The sequence below is a fragment of the Elaeis guineensis genome, chromosome 1, assembly GCF_000442705.2.
Source record: "Elaeis guineensis isolate ETL-2024a chromosome 1, EG11, whole genome shotgun sequence".
In the NCBI taxonomy this organism is placed as follows: domain Eukaryota; kingdom Viridiplantae; phylum Streptophyta; class Magnoliopsida; order Arecales; family Arecaceae; genus Elaeis; species Elaeis guineensis.
In genome coordinates this window covers 5,827,276-5,847,257 of record NC_025993.2, presented here as the reverse complement: position 1 = coordinate 5,847,257, position 19,982 = coordinate 5,827,276, and the positions used below count along the sequence as shown (strand labels likewise).

Genomic DNA, 19,982 nt, shown 5'->3' with positions numbered 1-19,982 from the left:
TTTTCATGTAGAAAAATGACTTATCTTCTTTTGCAATGTTGTTAGTTGGCTCATGTTCCATGTGGATGTCAAAGCATTTGGAACCATTCCATTCATTCATCCACATGCATCCCAAAGCAATCATTGTGCTATCCAATTGATGGATTGGTACGAAGGGAGGTAAATTCTTCTTCCCATCCTATCCCATCCTAAGATTCAAATGATTTTCATCAATTTTTTGTGGAACAAAAAATATAGTAATTCAGGAAAAAAAACCTAAAATATCAAATCCTTTGGAGCATTCTGGAATGGCTCCTTCCGCGTACGAAGTACAGATAGAGGCAACTCCTCGTGTAATCCTTTTCACTAATAATTTCCTCATCAGCAATTTAGCGATTGCCCCAAAGCCCCACAATCTAACATTCGCTAGATGACGATATTACCCCTGTCGGGGAGCTATTTAACCTCCAACTCCCCCCAACCCAACCACCCTCCTCTTCTTCAGAGCGAGTCCTCTTCACTCCACCACTCCATCCCAACGAAGCCGCGGAAGAGAGAGGAGTGAGATCTCCAGCTAGGGTTAGGGTTTCTCGACACCAGAAAGTGATAAGAGAGAGGGAGAGAGAGAGAGAGAGGGGGGGGGGGGGGGAGGGAGAGCGAGGAAGGTGACAGGGAACGAAGACAATCCGGTTAGATTTCTATCTATTGCCCCTCTCGATCCTTTTTGTCATAGCAAATTTTCTTACATTTTGTAGAAATTGGTGTGTTTCTATTCAAGTTTGTCTTCTGGTTTGCGAAGCATCGAGTTGGAGGCTTCGCGGTTGGAAGGTTCAGATTTTTGTTTCTCATCGAGATCAGATTTCGATCACAAGTTGGATTTTGGTTGCTGTTTTGTCGATCTTGGATGGAAATGAGAGATATTTCGGTTCTTGAGCTTGATCTTGATGACAGGTTGAAAGAAATATGATATTTGAAGTGGACTGGAATGGTTCTTTGGAAGGGGAGGTTCTTTGATTTCTTGGTGATGCCATGAGATGGTGACTCATAGTTTTACTCGGAGCGCATCGGCTCGCATGACGCCTAGGAGTCTGAGCAGCCCTAGGGTTTCATTTCATCGGAAATGGTGGGCTCCAGGCCTGTCCTTGAATGCTCTTGCTGTGACCTTCCTTCTGGTGTCCCTTGTGCTAGCTCTGGGATGTGTTATTTATCTCTATGTCTTTCGGTTCTTAGGCCGTGGACTTTTAGTCTCAGGGTTTGTTGGCTCGACAGAAGGCTGTGATGTCTTCGATGGTAGCTGGGTCCAGGATGATACGTACCCACTCTACAATAGCTCGGAGTGTCCGTTTGCAGAGAGGGGATTCAATTGCTTAGCAAATGGGAGAAAAGATACGGATTATCTAAAGTGGAGGTGGAAGCCTAGGAATTGTGACATGCCTAAGTTTAATGTGCGCGAGGTTTTGGAAAGTCTCAGAGGGAAACGGGTTGTCTTTGTGGGTGATTCAATGAGTCGCACGCAATGGGAGTCTCTCATATGTATGCTCATGACTGGGGTGGAGGATCCTAAGACTGTTTATGAAGTTAATGGAAACCAGATCTCGAAAACGATTCGTTTCTTGGGTGTTCAGTTCCAAACTTTCAATCTAAGTGTGGAGTTCTTCCGATCGGTGTTCCTGGTGCAGCAGGGATCACCACCTAAGCATGGGCCGAAGAGGGTTCGTATGACACTGAAGTTGGACAGGATGGATGAAATAAATCAGAAATGGGTTGATTCAGATGTTTTGATTTTCAATTCCGGTCATTGGTGGACGCCAAGTAAACTCTTTGACATGTAAGTTTTGTTGTTCCAACTCTTGTAGATGCCTTGGATGCTATTTTGTTTGAATGAACTCGGACATAATTTGTTAACCTTGAAAGTTGAGCATAAGAATGTTTCATCGATATGACCTTCATGCCAATCTTATAACCTTAATATTACCAAATTCCAGAATATTTTTCAATGCTCTTACAGTTTATACACGTATCCAGCTTTATTGTTCTCTCCCCCCATAATAGGGTGGGTAATGCTTGAAATAACTGATCTTTCATTGCAGCTTCCTAGCTTTTCTCCTTTTCTTGATATAATAAATCTTGCTGCTAAGTAGACATGGAACATTTGCACATGCCTTTGACAATTAAGAAAATTTCTGCATGCATCACTGTTAGTAAGCAATCAGTGGGTTGTTCTGTACAATATTTTATAAAAATATTTGGTACAGAGAAAAATTGTCATTTTAAGTTTGTCTTTACAGACAAATTGGAGTTTGATGAAATGAAGTGGTAAACTGTAAAATGGGATTCTTAATTGATTGACTTTGATTTTTCTAGCAGAGTAGTTTTTCCATATGTGGTTGTTAAAGTTATTTAAAGCCTTAATCAGGTGTTTTTTGTTTTTTGCACATGCCTTAATCAATTCTCATTGGTGGTTGTTACTAGATGTTGGATTGCATTTATGGTATTAAGATAAGGTAGATCATGTTGGGATGAGAAGCTCTATAGCAGAAGATCTCACAATGGAGCATAATGTAGTTTAAGTCCCAAGAGAATCCATAACTAATTCCTTGATGCCAATTAATGGTTTGATGACTCTGCTAGAAACATTGTACTTGTACTAACTGTAAAAATTGCAAAAATCTTTCTTATACTGATTTATGCATCGGGCCATATACTTTGAATAAAAGAAGAGCTAATGATCCAAAGTTTCTCCAACTTAACAGCTTCCATGGAGTATATTACTGAGGATTCAACTTCAAATTCTTGATCAAATTTGATATTTTTGATAAATCATGATTGCAACTGTTCTGGACTCGAATTGAAGATAATATTGATATGCATTTCTGACATCTAGATCAAGACAAAAATCATTTAAAACTTTGGATGGATGGGGATTAAGAATATCGATAAGCCTAATTTGATTAAGTCCCTTTTGAAAGATCTATGCTCATACTGTCACAGAGATATAGTTATTTTTTGATTTAAATTTAGAAAACCCATCTTGGATGGATATTTATTTGGTGAAAGAAAATTTTAGGAATTCAAACATAAAATTTTACAAATAGTAGGAGGATGGTGGCTGTTGAGGGGAAAAAAGAACTTTTTTTCTTCATAGGATAGCATGGAATATGTATTTCTGCCAACCTAATATAATATTATGAAATAATCATGGAGGACTTACACAAGGGGATTCGTATGGAACATCTTTCAGTAGTGAATAAATTCTTCTTGGTCAGAGTAGGGAAGTAATTAATGAAATAAAAGCAAATGGAAGAGCGCTAAAGTTTACACGTATTGCTGGAATGTATGTGGTCAGAGGTTTAAAAATTGTAATGTTGGAACCCAAGTAACACCAAATTTTTGTTCCATTGTTTTCTCAAGTTTGGGATAAGCTTGAAGAAAACAATATGAGACTAAGGCCATGGTAGGAACTCAAGGGACAGTTGCTTAAACATTGGAGGCTACTGCAGTCAACTTGATGTAAGCTGTTTGTTTTTTCCTTCTTTTTTAATGCTTGCTCTGAACAACAATAGCTTAGAATTTTGTTGATACATATTAGTTGTTACATGTTAAGTGGTTTTTTCTAAGTAGTTAAAATGTTGTCTCATTAAATTTATTAATTTTTTCATATTTCTAGAAGTGCAATTTTAATACTAGACATCCATAATGTCTTCCTAGTTTTCTTAAGATATATTGATAATTCTCACTACCATAGTTAGAATTCTCATGCTGTCAGTTAAGAATGATGCATATAAAGAAGTCGATATTGACACAGTGGGAAGGGAAGAAGGGGCGATTTGATCGATGAGATTATACTTTGAAGATTAACACATAAATAGAAGCAAACTAGATTGAAGAACTCTTCAATTGATGAAGAAAGTTCTCTCGAAGAAGTTTTATTAATATGTCAAATGGCTGCTCATATAATGTATTGACGCATGTATAGGACATGATCCCTAACCCTTATTTGGGCATTAAACCCAATACAAAATCATACATGAAACAGGACTCCACAATAAGAAAATATGTTAGAATTATTCTACCACAAATATAGAAGCCTTGGTAAAAGTCAATATTTTATCTAATGAAAATTTATAGAAACCTGACTCCTTATTTGCTTGTTTGAAGTCTTTGCTTGTGAATCCATTGGCTTCTACGAAGCTTGGCATCATCCGACTAATCATAGTATATGCTGGTTACATCCTATGCTATATCAAATATGATCTTGAGTAAGATTTTAAATCCAGTGGGATGGGATGTCTCGGTTTCTCCAGAGAACAGAACGCCCTGCCTCCAGCCTGTCTCGACGGTTGTCCCGATGAGTGTCCTAGTGGGCACCCTCAATCTCTCTCCCCCCCATTATTTTCTTTATTTCTTTCTTTATTTGTTTTTTCTTTTTTCTTTCCTTTCTTTCTTTTCTTTGTCTTCTTCTTTCTTCCCCTCTTCCTTCCTTTCTTTTTCTTGTTTCATTTTTTTATTTCTTTCTTTTTTCTTCTTCTTTCTTTCATTTATTTCCCTTTCTTCTTCTTTCCACTTTTGTTTGTTTTATCTTTCTTCGCTTTACATGTGGATGTGTTTTAGAGTCTTGGCCCGATCTTGTTTTCTCACAGGAACAGGGCTAGAAGGCTGGGATACCCTTCATCCCACTAGGGCTTAGAAAGTTGGTCTTGAGTATATGCTACAATCGATGTGTAAATGTATGTATGGAAACTCTACTTGCAAAGTTTCAAAGTGACCTATCACTTAAACCAAGGGGCTTTGAGTTTCTAAAGAGTAGCTTTTACCTTGAAGGTATTTACTTTAGGCATCTCATATGAGTAAGCACTTCAGTCTTTTGAATAAGACTAGAGAACCTCTTATAACATTTTGCACCAGCCATGTAGGACTAATTTACGGTACCTTTATACACCCTCAAATTGTATTTTGGAATATTGGAATATGATTTGGTTTTAGAACTTTGGAAGAGTATAATTTTTTTTTTTTTACTTGATTGTGTGTAATATTGTGCGACACTTGTACGAAAAACTTATTTTCCTATGCATATTTTTTCTTGACAAATATTCTTAGGAGTGTGTGTGTGTGGGATAGTTATTGAGCTGTCAAGTGTACATCCGTTCTTTGATTCTTTTTTAGAGCAGCAGGTAAGTAATGCCATTGCAGGTTTTAAGATTGCTCATTGGATGGAGTAGTCATTAAACTAGAGTTCTAGTAGAATTTTAAAGTATAGTTGTTATCTTTGAGATTTTGAAATTGGACATTTTAGTTTGGTAGTTTGTATTTTTCGATGTGGATGCTAAAATTGGAAATTACCTTAAGGTTGGTGTGATATTTTTATGATTGAGGACTTGGTTGCTTTTAATTTAAAGCCACAATCTATTTTATTAGTGCTTGTGTTGTCTTTATTATTTTAGTTGCTATATAGGTTTTGAGGCCTTGCATATTTCATGGGGTCATGCCCTGTGGGATGCATGTCCGTATCACATACACACCTTCTATGGCAGGTTTGGTGCATGAAAGACAAATGGTATCAAAGTTGACCCGGCCTATGGCCTATTGTATCATGGATCCTTTTGGGGCTGACCACAGGCCAATTGTGATGTCGTGTTTGTGAATTAGATTGGATTGGATTTGAACTCTTAGCTTGGCTAGGACACTAGAGCTTAAACCGGAGAGAAGGAGGGAGTGAGGGCCCATGCGCCCTTGTGCGTAGTCCATACCAATTGTGCACTGTGGAGATCCTACATAGCCAAGTAATCCAAATAACACATTCCAACTAGTCTTTTTGGGCGAGGTCCTAGGTCATTATAGGGTGGGTGGCTGAATTCACATAGTAATACATGACGTAAAAGAACTTTCTAATCATTAGAATTGGAGAACCCTCTTGTGTTTTATTGCTGAATTTACATTATCTTTTGTTCTTTAAATTTATCCATAAAGATCTTGAAATACTAGAATGTGAATTGCCCCTATGGTTGTGGATTCAACTTTTTGGTAATTGTCTTTGGGATAAGGACATTCATTTTCAGATATTCTAAGCATTACAAGCATATTTTAAATCAGCAATCGATGCCAAAACTAGAAAGCTCTAAATTAGCTGTTACTCTGCTAATATTTGCATTCCAATCAGCATAAAAAAAAAATGAACATGTTGATTTTTAAACAACTCAGGCTTTCCATTGTGAGAGACTGAGACTGATGAAGGATTTTGTATCATGGTCATGTTCTAGATAAAAGTGAGAGAGAAAATTCCATCATCATTGCCTATTCTAGAGAAATGGAGGGCTTCCATGTTGTTCTATGGCATCTAATTGTTTCATAACACTAAATGCATGGATTAGGGTTTCAGTGGTTAACCAGGTTGTTGAGTACGAGCATAATGGTTCCTCTTCGGCGATAGGCTAGTACTCTGTAAATTACTGGATGACCATCCACTTGTTTCAAAAATTTGTTACTTATTTGAAGAAAGTAGGCGGCACCTTAGGGCATGTTTGGATGCAAGCATAGACTATCCCATGGTACACTAATTCTTTGGCTGAAGGTGAAAGGGCCCTAGAGATCGGAGAGAAGAAATATGAGGAAGCATGCAGCACATTTAGGCCTTTATAGAGCTCGCAATCCTGGAAAATTAGGATACCTTGTTTCACTAGAAAGGTGATTTTTCATGTCCCAGTGTTTTTGGGATCTTATGATCTTAAATTTCATCAATTAGAAGGATACTCCTCTCTCACTGTTAACTCATTCTTAGCAGCAACCATGTATGGAAAAATTCCAGGGATCATTTATACTGGCATCCAATCAACCCCTCAAGGAGCTAATAGTTCTGTATGAATGCCATTCTATATTAAGGAGATGTTCCATTTGTTAGTCCCTAAGGTTATCTTTCTTGTGATGTGAAGATTTTTGAAGAGCTCCTAAAATTTAGACTTATTGAAAATGTAAACCTTACTATCTGAATACACTGGGATCATGGATTGAAATAATTTTCTTTTGGTACTATTTATGTAGTGCTTGGATACAGATATGAGAATCGGATTCCGACATGTGTCCAAATGTTTGATTTGGTGGGGGTTGGGGGGGGGGGTGGGTGGGGTTGGCGCGGGCTCCCATTCTTGCGAGATAAACAGGACTGAAATGATGGTTGGACTCCAAAACCTATCCACATAGAGAAAGAAGAAGAAAGAAGAAAGAAAGAAAGGAAGGAAAGAAGAAGAAAAAGGAAAGAAAGAATGGAAGGAGGGAGAAGAAAGAAAAAAAGGAAAGAAGGAAAGAAAGAAGAAAAAAGAGAAGAAAGAAAGAAAGGGAGAAGAAAAAGGAGAGAAGGAAGAAGGGAAAGAAAAAAGAAGGAAAAGGAAGGAAAAAAAGAAAGGAAGATATGAAGGAAAGAAGGAAGAAAGGAAAGAAAAAACGAAAGGAAGCAGACTAAGAAGAAAGAAATAAAGGAACAAAGGAGAGAGAGACGGAGGATACGTTCCGGATGCTCAATAGAGACGGCCATCAGGGTGGGGGGGATAGTGGGACATCGATTCCATAAAGAAACCGAGACACCCCTGTCTTATTGGTTTTAAAACATTGAGGCAAAGAGTCAAATTATCCATATATCCCTAAAAGAAAGAAAAAAAAAAGATAACCATCCAAGTATATGAAGTGTATCCGATATGGATACGTATCTGTCACACATTCTTGGAGCTGAATGTGAGTGTCCATGTAACATAGGTAATATAAAAACATCTAATATAATGACTTGAACCAAATTTGGATGTTTGGCTCAGTTTCCATGGCATACTTTCAAGTAATGGTTAATATAATAGCTGCAAGGACTGTACTTTTTTGTATTTGATTTTTGTATCAATATGGAAGATGAAAAATTTATTTATCTTCAAAGGCTTACTTTGTGGTTTAGCAGGCTCCATAACATATTCCAGTGCCTTAGATAAGACAGCTTGTTTTATCTGAAAATTCTATAAAGACTTTTGACATACATATCGAGAAAAGAGAACAAACCATAATTTATAATATGTTCGAGAAAAGAAAGCTTTAAAATCTTAATATACCTATTTTGCGTAATGGTCACATTATTTGTTCTTGTTATGATCTCATGTGTTAAGAATAATCTGAAGTTTTGTTAGCTTTCACTTTAATCCAGAGTATTCTGAAATATGAAGTACTGCAGGCATTGACATGTTCCCATTAATAATGTTGTATAAAGGAACATTTTGAATTAAACATTTTTGTGGTTTATAAATTAAGTCTGTTGTCTTGTAATGTTTGCAATATGTCTAAATTGCACTTATTCACAGGGGTTGCTATTTCCAAGCTGGAGGACTGCTGAAGCTTGGAATGTCCATTAATTCTGCTTTTAAAATGGCCTTGGAGACCTGGGCATCATGGGTTGAAACAATGGTCAACACAAACAGAACTCATGTATTCTTCCGTACTTATGAGCCTTCTCATTGGAGGTACACGTTTCTTCAATCACAATAGATAGGTTCAGCTGAGGTTGTCAACTAAAATATGCACCTTGGCTATATAGATGATTTGATTTTTGGGAATTGCAGTTTGGAATGGGAACTGAAAAGAGTAGAATACTCACTCTAATTGTGTTTTCAATTTGGTTTCCTACATTAGTGGACTCCTAGATTCCTTGAATCTTTTTTATTGGTAAATGGCTGGTTTACTTATTTATTTATTTATTTTAATATATACATCTGATGAAACTGTAAGAGCACCATTCCTAGTCATATTCTAGTGGACTTCTCCTAGGTTCTTTGAATCATCTTATGATAAATTGCTAGCTCGCTTCTTTGAATATTTTTCAATTATTTTTGTGCATCCGATATATATGTAAAAGTACTATGCCTAACTGCATCCTGGGAACTCAAACTTTAGCAGCTTATATAGAGTATAGATATGATTAAAATTTTATTAACTAAAGTAAATACCAATGATATAATAATACCTGTTCATATTATATGTGGAGTTGGTGGTCTACTAGTCATCTCTAGACACTAGCAGTTATTCAGATCCATATGCCTTCATATTTTCACCCTCAAAAGTGGTAAGGCTATTTAGTATCTTGCCTTTAGTATATAAAATTCAAGTTAACAATCTAAAAACTGTTATTATTATCCAACTCTCCTAGGTATTTTTAATGTGATAAAGTGAGTAATCACAGATTATGCATAACCAAAATGCTTGTTAATAATGTGGACAATATCAACCTCATTATAATTTTGCATACCCTAGAATGTACAACCTCCATGATTCTCTGTAAAAGAAAGAATGGAAGTGGTCTTGTCATTGGTCTGAGCTAAGTTTGGGCCTGCTGGGCTCAGGATGCCATGACCTGGTCCTAGCTTGGAAAGCGACCCCTTAATCACAAAGCAGCATCTTTACAAAAATACCCTGTATGGGAAAATGATCCAAGAAAGATAATGGATCACTCAACATGGTTGCCCAAAATCAGAATATAGTGCCTTAACCACTGCAGGATTTTAAAGAATCTTGGTTATCATGGTGGTCACTGGTACCAAAATGGAAGGCTGAAAATATTTCAAACGAATTGAGATATCCTGAAATTTTGGTTTGTGTAAAAATATCAACAGATGTAGTAACCAGGATATATTAATTACCACTACAGACCTTGGCTTTAATATTTGAAGAAGATTCCATGATTGGATCGTGAAGGAAAGATAGAAAATATCTCAGGATATCGGTATATGTCAGCTGAGACCACAATAGCAGACTTTCTGTATATATCATGTTGTTGAATTGCAAGTAGTGTGATAATTGATGTCTTAGATGAAAAGTGTGCCTCAAATGTGATATCTAAGACCCCTCATTTTGGACATCCTCCTTAAAATACCTAACAAGCCTCCTAGTAGAATAGTCCCAATTATAGGCAATAGCAATATTCATACTTGTAATTATTTATGAATCATTTCCTGTACAAGCTATACCTCTATTTTGTCTCACCATCCTCATTACAATAGAATCTTGAGTTAACACATGTTTCATCACGAAGGTAAGAATGGTATGGATGTTGACGATCACTAAGGTAAGAATGGTATGGATGCCGACGATCAATTTGCTCCTACGCACTTTTAATGATTATGGGTCTCATCATTATTGCAATTCTCCTTATTGGATGTATCATTGCACATAATTGTTTTGAATTTAATATAATATGAAATCGAAAAAATGCTAAAAAGATGCTTCTTTTTTCTTTCAGTATACATCGAACTGTGAGATTGTTTTAGATAATTGAGGGTACGACAACCTGCTAAGTTAAATATGTGGTCCTTATTGCTATGCCCAAACTCCATTATTAAGCCTTTATACAAACAGTCTAGATAATAAATTGATAGCTTCTTTGGCCGTTTAGCATATTTTTTTGCATCTTTAGTGTACATATTGTCCGAACTCTTTATTTCTTTCTCCCACTGGATACTAGTAGCATGACATAATTTGATTGATATATAATGACTTTTGCACTCCAGTGCTATCTTGACTCTGACAGTTTACAGTTTACATCTTGTTGGACTCATTCTTTCTTTATTTTTTCTGCTGAATACTTAGTTAAACACCCAGCAGTAAACCATGCGGCTCTTCGACCAACAAGTGGTGCTTCCTAGAATCCTGCTTGATTCCCAAACCTGAGTAGCCTTTCTAACCTATCCTACACTGCAAATGAATCTCTAGAAGGTGAAGTACATCAAGGGGCTGGAAGTAAACTGTGCAGCTTTTTCGCCTTTGTCAAATAGTCATTCTATAAGCCTGGAGCAACATTCTGATAATACTTTTTATTTTTTGCAGAACTTACCATAATTTTGGTTTGATGATGAAATTTTTTCTTAACACTTGGGAAAACTCTCCTAGGGATCCACTTGAAAGCAAGCCATTAAAGCAGCTTTCCGACATATACAAAAATTAAAACTAATATTCTTAATTATCAGCAAAGTGTAATGCATACCGTGTTCTGCACATTTTAATTGGACCTTTTATTGGGTATAGGGAAGTAGTTTTATTGATAATATTGCACTATGATTCCTTGCACAAGTATGATTTTATGCTTCCTACTTCCCAATTCCCACTTCTTGCAGCTATTAAAGCTTTTCATTTTCAAGTGTTACACACATATATACTTCTCTGTACCTGGTGGGTTATTACACATCTGTGAACCCACCAAACGCTTGGTGTGGCATTGAAGTGAGGGGCTATATTCTATGTCAAAAACATTGTCAGTGTTATTCAATAATATGATAAATATATTTTTTTTGTTATTTGTCAAGTCGGTGCTCCTAGCAGATATTTCATCTTAAATGCACTACAATCTTTGGTACCATTTGTTAAATCAGTGATTTTTAGTAACTTGATTATATTTCAATTATTAATGCACACATAATTCTTCAGTGAAGTTTTAAGTGCAGTTAGCGTGAAATTAGATACTATATTAGCAATAAAAAAACTTTAGCATACATTGAAGAGGATGACTAGGGCATTAAAATCATTGCATTTATAATATTTTTGCAAAGATGTAGCATTAAAACAATAAAAAAGAACAAGAAACAAATTTGGAGGCCAGAATAGGCCATACAAAGGGCATACAGCCATGCCAAATTATGCCGGTCGGTACACTTGTTGTGATGGTGCACAACTGCATGTTTTATTTTGGCCAGCCACTGGTACAACCCCATACCTCAAATTTGGAATTCCTGATGCATACATTAGTTAACTACATATACCATGAAAAGTCATGCATCAGCTGTATTTTTTCAGTCCTGCCTATTAATCAGGCATTTAATAATGAGTGGCAACTTTATAGGGTCAACTCCTCCTCATACAAGTGCCTGTCCTGATACAAGTGCTTTTGTTAGAATTTGATCAAAATTTCTTGTATGAAATATGACTGAATCCTTCCTTTCTGGTGTCTCAGTGGATCAAACCAAAAGGCCTGTAAAGTAACCCAACAACCTCTGACTGAGGCCAAAGGAAATGACAGGAGTGAGTTTGCCGAGATAATTGCTCAGGTGGTCTCGAAGATGAGAGTTCCTGTAACTGTTCTTAATGTGACTTCCATGGGGGCATTTCGGAGTGATGCCCATATTGGCACTTGGAGCCACCCTTCCACCATTCTTGATTGCAGCCATTGGTGTCTTCCTGGAGTCCCTGATGCGTGGAATGAACTTGTATTCTCTTATCTTCTGACAAATGGTGAGTTCTCACTTGGAGGACCTTGTAAAATTGAAACCCGTACTATCATTTCCTTGGATATAAATGGATTGTAGGAGAATCACAATATAACTGGTGTACATGAATTAGCATATAACTTTAGCAGAACACATTATAATTTGTATCCAAAAAGTATGATAAGTTACTCATCTCCTGTGAACTGGATCCGCTACTCTCATCCTTCCTCTAAATGGATGAGGTTCTGGGTTCAAAACTTGGGACTAGTGCTTATAGATGCTGGACTCAGGTAATTCTAATTGATGGGTTTTCCTTCCCTTTCCTAAGGAAACAAAATAAAATTGCTCATCTTCTTAGCACAGCAAATTGATGATTAGTGGTTGGTTAAATGTATGACCCCTTCACCATGTGCAATTAGGAATGTTTGCTAGCAACCTTTCATGGAATCATGACTATTGACAACATCCAATCAAAAACCACTTGATGAGCTGGTTAGCACATACCGACAGCACGGGTCCATTGCCTTTGCAACTGTTAATCAGATCTGATGATTAGTTATCAGAAATTGTTGATGACTAATGGCTAGGTAATGCGCTGATAATATATCCATAGCAATGACTAGAAGATGTGATGATAACTGGCCATAATGCTATATTTAATGTTTATTCCTTTTTTGTGCACAGGATGGAGAAGGTTGGGAAGATAATCGGGTCCACGTGGTCTTTTTTTATTTATAGTTTTTTTTTTTACACTATTTTTTGTATTCCACCTGGCAGCCACAGTGGATGAACAGGGTTTTGTCTGTGAATGAAGCAGCCTGCTAGTGGGAATCCTTCACTTGCATTCTTTTTTTTCTTCTCACGGATTTCTTTTGTTTCTGACGAGTTCTTGCATCAACTCTAAGATGTAACATTTTGTAGCTTTTATTTTTCATTTTCTCCCAATGTGAAAGGAAAATCTTAATATCGATCAACACATATGTAACAACGGTAATGGTCATGGTTTCATAGACGCCCACTCCAATTTTATTTATGTATACAAATCCTTTGGTGAACCATTAGACATTGTTCTATGGTCCTAAAGAAATGCTTCAATTTCTTCTACTTTGCTCCTTTCTCCTTTTAGACTTATTATCATATTTTTTGGTATGCTAAATATTATTACAGGTTATCTCAGCTGATGTAAGAAGATAGTTTTGTGTTTTTTTGACCAAGAAATATTTTATCTGTTAGTGTAAAGAGTGAAGCCTGCGGCTGCATCTGAAATCGTCCTTCAACGTTTCATTGAGTACAAGCATTCCAATCCAGGCAAGTTCAGGTTCTGTGTAACTTAGTTATCTTTTTAGTTTTTCTTATCTGGTGCATTCACTTTGCTTCGGTTAGAAAGCATTTTTTCGGTAACAAAAATTAGATTATAAGGGTTGCAAGGATCTGTGGCTTGTCAATTTCGATGTTACTATTAGATATTCCAACAGATAATGCTTGTCATAACTGTCGCTTCTGATGGCTGAGGTGTACTGCTTTGTATTTTATGATCCCAAGCACAGGTATCCTATCTTATTATGTTTCATTTTGGGTAGCAATGAAAAATGCATCCAGAAACAAACCTAAGTAAATTCATGGTTAGGGAATTTTTTCGCAGTAGGTTGGTTTAGAAGAAAACTTTCAGGAACGTTACTGTAACTAACCTTAAGAGACTCTTGTAGTTTGCAGCACACAAATCAAATGCTCAAAGCCTATTTTTAAGATAATTCTATTCACTAACCAGGGTACCTGTGAAAAGAAGTCATAACCCACCCGCTTCGCTGAAGAGAATACGAGGAAACATATACCATTGGGTGAGTGCTTCTTTGTTACAGAAGATACTTCGGATGAGAAGTTCACTGGGATCAGTAAAGCAAGAGATGACTGCTGCATTAGTGGGATGAGGTGCAGCCTTCTTTATTAATATGCTAACTTTTCATTCCTTCCAACATGTGACAAAGACAAGCTGGTCCAACCGGACTAAACCAGGTCAAGTGTTTCCTTCCAACAAAAGTAGGGAAAATTTTCTTTCAACACAATTTTGGGAAGGTATCTCCCAGACGAACTCAAATATCTCAGTTTGGACTATTCGTCAAATCTAAGTGCTTGTTTCTAAGTCAAACAAAGGCTGCTTGTCTCCTGATGTTACTTTAGAGGGTAGGATCTGATGTCACTGATGGTCTTTTTTTTAAATTGGTAAGCTTATTGCAGCCAAAGGTGGGTAATTGGTGCTCTTTCTCCTTGTAACTGTCGTTATAGTGGTTATATCGGAATAAGTGGATGAGTATGGTGATCGAGTCCAACCAGATCGTGCTTAGACTGATGGATTGCAGGGTTCTTACATATACTATAGCAGTTCAGGCTCCATAGGTGATCATTGATACTTCCGCCAATAAGAAAGATCAGGCATCTGCTTTGGATTTTTTTTTTAAATAAATAAAGTGGAGCATTAATATAAGTCTGGTACGAATACAACCAAAAAGATAAGAAAATAAAATATCACGGAATGGCTTGGAGCTGTCCCTAAGTTCGTTCATAGCACGTCCTTTGAATACTCTATAATAAAAGATGCCACCCAATTTGCGGCACTGTTTATCTTTCAAAAAATATATCTAATGACAAGAGCAGTCTCTATTAGTAGCCTTGATATTAACTATAAGAGAAGATGAGTGGAGTCTCCCTTCGAGTGCCTTTGAATCCATCTTACCATCGGAGAAGAATCTCTCTAGATGATGAGAGCATCCAATGCTGCTTCCCATAGATAATCTTGGCTCGGGCAGTCTGCAACTCCGCTCTTAGAACAGGGCTCAAAAAGATGACTCCTGTCCGCAGCCATCTTTTAGAATCTGGCTCACAGATTATATAATCTGCATCACCTCTACTTTTCATCATATTGCCATCGAAGTTGACCTTGAGATAGATTGGGTTGGGGGCTCTCAAATAATAAAAATCCTATGGATTGCTGCAGGAGCAAAAAAAGAGTCTCAAATATTCGAAGTCCTTAAGGTCACTTTTGACAATGAGGGATGGCTGATCTCGATCATTTGAGTCAAAGCTTTCTTTAGGACAAACCTCATAGGGCATCTCTCGGACTTAAACACAAGACTGATCTTGGTTAACCAAATGTGGAAAGTGATATAAACCACTCGAATATCTACTAGTTTGGTAGCCTCAGATCTAGCACTCTATCTCAGAAACTCTAGAAAAAACTGGACAGATGCATCTAACAGGGCAAACAGCAAATGAGAGTTAGCTAGTTGCCAGACCTATCCTACTCTCTGGCACAGGAACAAGGCATGCTCCACCATCTCCTCCCTCATCTTGCAACACAGATAGGTGGGTGGGAGGTCCATACCTCTGTCCCTTAGTATAGGCCTAGTTGAAAGACGACTCTAAACAGTCTTTTACAAAAATAAGCTCATCCTCAAATGTACTCGAGTCCTCTAGATCTATGTAGCATCTATATGCCTAGTAGGCTCCCTGTAATATATATCATAGAGGTCAGCAGTCACCACCCTCGGGCTACAGGATGACCGCTATACCCTCACATCTTGATCGCTATAGATGGAAACTGCTAGGGCTAACATCCTTTCGTCGAGTTGCTCATCAAAGAACCGGGACACCTTTGAGAGATTCTAGCCCCTATAATCAGAAGGGAACAAATAGGTCACAAATTCTCGTGGGCTCCTATACCTTGATGCTAACAAAAGTTGGCCACCGACTTAATAAAATATCAGCAAGCCATGAGTCCTATAGGCAGTTCGTAGTCCGTCCATCACCCACAAGCCATCCCCCTTGAGCCATCAGATCAGGGATATGCATGCAAATCTCCCACCACATAAGGGAGCTACTTTGACTCGTCTAGATATTGATACTCGACAACTACGAACCATATTTGGCCCTCATCACTATGCTCCAAAGATAGTCTGAACAGAGGAGGAACCTAGCTATATGTCTTGCTATTAGGGCCTCTTGTTGCACCACCAAAGATTGTATATCAAGCCTATTGGAGATCTGGTACCAATTGTTGTGGCAGAAAGAAAGAAGAAATAAAAAGAGAATACAATCAAATACATGGATTAGACTAAGGTCTACCTTCATGGGACATGCAAAGGCTTCACTATGAAAGAAGATAACAAGTACAAGAGGAGATCACATCATCTCAACTCTTATACACAAACCTCTCTCAACAAGAAGCACTCACCTGCACAAAAGCTCTCACAAAATTTTTTAAGGAGACCCTCTCATAAGCCTGTCGAGCCAAGGTCTTTAACACCCCAGGACGTTTTTTGTGATCCAAACTGTTACATCATGCTGCAGCTTCTGCCTCTATACTCACGGCCACTCCCATGACCATTCCAGGACACTCTTGACTGGTCTACTTGCTAATCATGCTAAGCTGCTCCTCAGCCATTCTTCGCCGCTGCTATTGATGTCCTGGGCGCTCTCAGCCGTTCACGATTTTTCTCGGACCCTCGTTGAGAGGCGTTGAGACACACACAGTCTCTCTGAGATGCTCTCCTCTCCATAAGCTGTCAGGCCTTCTTTATAGAGCCAAAACTCACTTTAGATCGAAGTCATAGTCCCGATCGAAGTCCAGAAAGTCTCTGACCATCTGATTGCTTCCGCATGCTTTTCTAGCTGCTCGATCGTGGTCCTACCCATCTGATCCTACCCGCTCACGACCGCCACTATTGGATCGTGCCCCGCGAGCTTTGTGAGCTGTTGGATCACATAAATTAGCTCATGCATCATGATTTTTAGCCCCTACACCGCTTCGATCTACACGCAAGGCATGGATGACTCCCTCTCACGGTCCTCCATGGACTGCATTAGATTTTCACTCCCCGCGCATAGGGCGCATGCCTGGACCATGGGCATCTGCTCACCCACCTGGGCTTGGGCCGCATGTCCCGCATGCACCTGGGCTGCGCATTCCACAGGCCTGCACCTTACTGCGGACCTACATGCGCTGTGTCTCCAGATCTGTTTTTGAGCTCCTTACATTGTGTGCTGCATACTGAACTTTTTCGCATCTGGTCTTCGCTGCTGTGGGTCGAATTCAAGATGTCAAAATTTTAATCTTGACTCGATTTTCGATTTTCATCTGACTTTGAGAGCTTTTGAATTTTTTCATCCCTATGCCCTGGAGCATATGCTTGCTACTCATGGATGGACAAATATAAGAGTCGAGCCAGGCCACTCGATCCCATCTCCGTCATATGCTTTGATCTAAGACCTACTCGGGGTAGTCTTTTGGCTACGTCGTGTATTATCCTCTTGAGTCTCTCATCTCGTGTTCGATCCATCTCCACCTGAAGCTTCACCTCGCACTGGGTTTCCACTGGCATCCTCCATGATAGACGACTTCTCCTTGCATAAGAGAGCATCGATCAATCTTTCGTGGTTGATCTCTATCTTGATTGTACCTGACTTCTCCATCTTCTTCAATGTTGATCAATACCGCTGTAGCCTGAACAATCTGGTGCCCTGATACCATCTGTCTCTGATACCAATCGTGCACTCTGTTATCAATCTGGCTCTGATACCAATTGTTGGAGCTCTGATACCAATTATGCATGTCGGTACCAACCTGACTATGATACCAATTGTTGAAGATCTGATATCAATTTTGTGGTAGAAGAAAGAAGAAATAAAAAGAGAATATAGTCAAATACGTGGATTAGACCAAGATCTACCTCCACGGAGCATGCAAAGGCTTTATTATGAAAGAAGATAACAAGTATAAGAGGAGATCACATCCTCTCAACTCTTATATACAAACCTCTCTCAATAAGAAGCACTCATCTGTTACCAATCGTGCACTCTGTTATCAATCTAGCTCTGATACCAATTGTTGGAGCTCTGATACCAATTATGCATATCGGTACCAACATAACTGTGATACCAATTGTTGAAGATCTAATATTAAATTTGCAGTAGAAGAAAGAAGAAATAACAAGAGAATATAGTCAAATATGTGGATTAGACCAAGATCTACCTCCATGGAGCATGCAAAGGCTTTATTATGAAAGAAGATAACAAGTATAAGAGGAGATCACATCCTCTTAACTCTCATATACAAATCTCTCTCAATAAGAAGCACTCACCTTCACAAAAGCTCTCACAAAATCTCCCAAGGAGATCCTCTCACAAGCCTACCGAGTCAGGATCCTCGACGTTTCTGGACGCTTTCTGTGATCCAAACCGTTACATCATGCCGCAATCTCTGCTTCTACACTCATGGCCACTCCTATGGCCATTATGGGACACTCTTGACTGATCTGTCTGCTGCTCATGCCAAGTCACTCCTCAGTCGTTCTCTACCGTTGCTATTGATGCCCTGGGCTCTCTCAGTCACTCACGATCTCTCTTAGACCTTCATTAAGAGGCATTGAGATGCACATGGTCTCTCTAAGATGCTCTCCTCTCTATAAGCCGTCAGACCTCTTTTATAGAGCTAAATTCCACTCTAGATCGAAGTCACAGTCTTGATCGAAGTCCAAGGAGTTCCTGATCGTCTGATCACTTTTGCACGCTTTTCTGACCGTCTGATCACGCTCTTGCTCACCTGATCACGTCTGCTCATGATCTCCATGGTTAGATCGTGCCTCATGAGCTTTCTGGGTCGTTGGATCATGCAAATCAGCTCATGCACTGTAATTTTTTGCCCCTACACTACTTCGATCCTCGTGCAAGGCATGGAATGTGACTCCTTCCCACGGTCCACCATGGACTGCGTTAGATTTTCACTCCCCATGCACAGGGCACATGCCTGGACCATGCGCCCACCTAGGCCATGCGCATCTGCATGCCCGCCTGGGCCTGGGCCATGCATCCCGCACGTGCTTGGGCCGAGCATCCCGCAGACTTGCATACACCTGTAGGCCCTGCCCTGCTGTGGACCTACATTTGCTGTGTCTCTAGGCCTATTTTCGGGCTCCTTGCATTGTGCACTATGTGCTGGACTTCTCTGCATCTAATCTTCGCTACTGTGGATCGAATTCAAGGTGCCAAAATCTGAACAAAGCCTCCCATCCTTGATTAATTGATACACCACATTCTAAGCCCTCAAATGCACATCACCCACACTCTAACAGGAGCCCCATAAGAACCTCCTAAAGTGCTACTCGAGCTTCACCAGGTAGGTCTTAGGCAGGATGATGTTTAATAGCAAATAGATGGGCAAGAGCTAAGAATAGACCTCAATAGGATGATCCTGTCCATCATGAATAGTGTTCTGCCTTATGGCCCTCCAGTCTCTCCCGGATTGCCTACTCCACACCAGCACATTTTGCCCTCCTTAGACGTTGGTCTAAGATGGGAACTCTTAGGTAGTGCCAAGTCTCACTCTGCTCCATGATGCCCAGTCTGTCCTTGATCGCTTGTGTTAGATGGGCTTTCATCTTCGGATGGAAGTACACCATGGATTTGAGAAGATTCGCCTTCTGCTCCAAGGCAAGATAGTACTCCTCCAAGACCTTATTAAAGCCAATAGTGTTCTAGATAGATGCTTGATTTATCAATAATCAATCATCTACAAACAGCAAATGTGAGATCAGCTGGGTTCCTAGGGCTGAGAGAAAAAGGTCTAAGTCCAACCGTTGGGAAGCAGCATGCAGAGCTTATAAGAGAACATCAGCATTGATGATAAAGAGGTAGGGAACAGGGGACAACGTTAACATAGCCCAGCTGTAGATTGGAAGTAGTTTGACGGTGTCTCATTGTTCAGAACAACAAATGACAGGCTATGAATGGATGCTA

General features: G+C 39.0%; 1 protein-coding gene across 1 annotated transcript; it reads left to right on the top strand.

The window, feature by feature from the left end:
- Window positions 1-479: 479 nt before the first annotated feature.
- Window positions 480-13,298, top strand: LOC105037849 (protein trichome berefringence-like 7). Its single transcript, XM_010913477.4, is given in 6 exon segments — window positions 480-668; window positions 758-1,009; window positions 1,011-1,807; window positions 8,307-8,465; window positions 11,942-12,219; window positions 12,879-13,298. Coding segments are annotated over 5 exon segments (1,302 nt in total). The 5' UTR covers window positions 480-668; window positions 758-964; the 3' UTR covers window positions 12,902-13,298.
- Window positions 13,299-19,982: the final 6,684 nt, after the last annotated feature.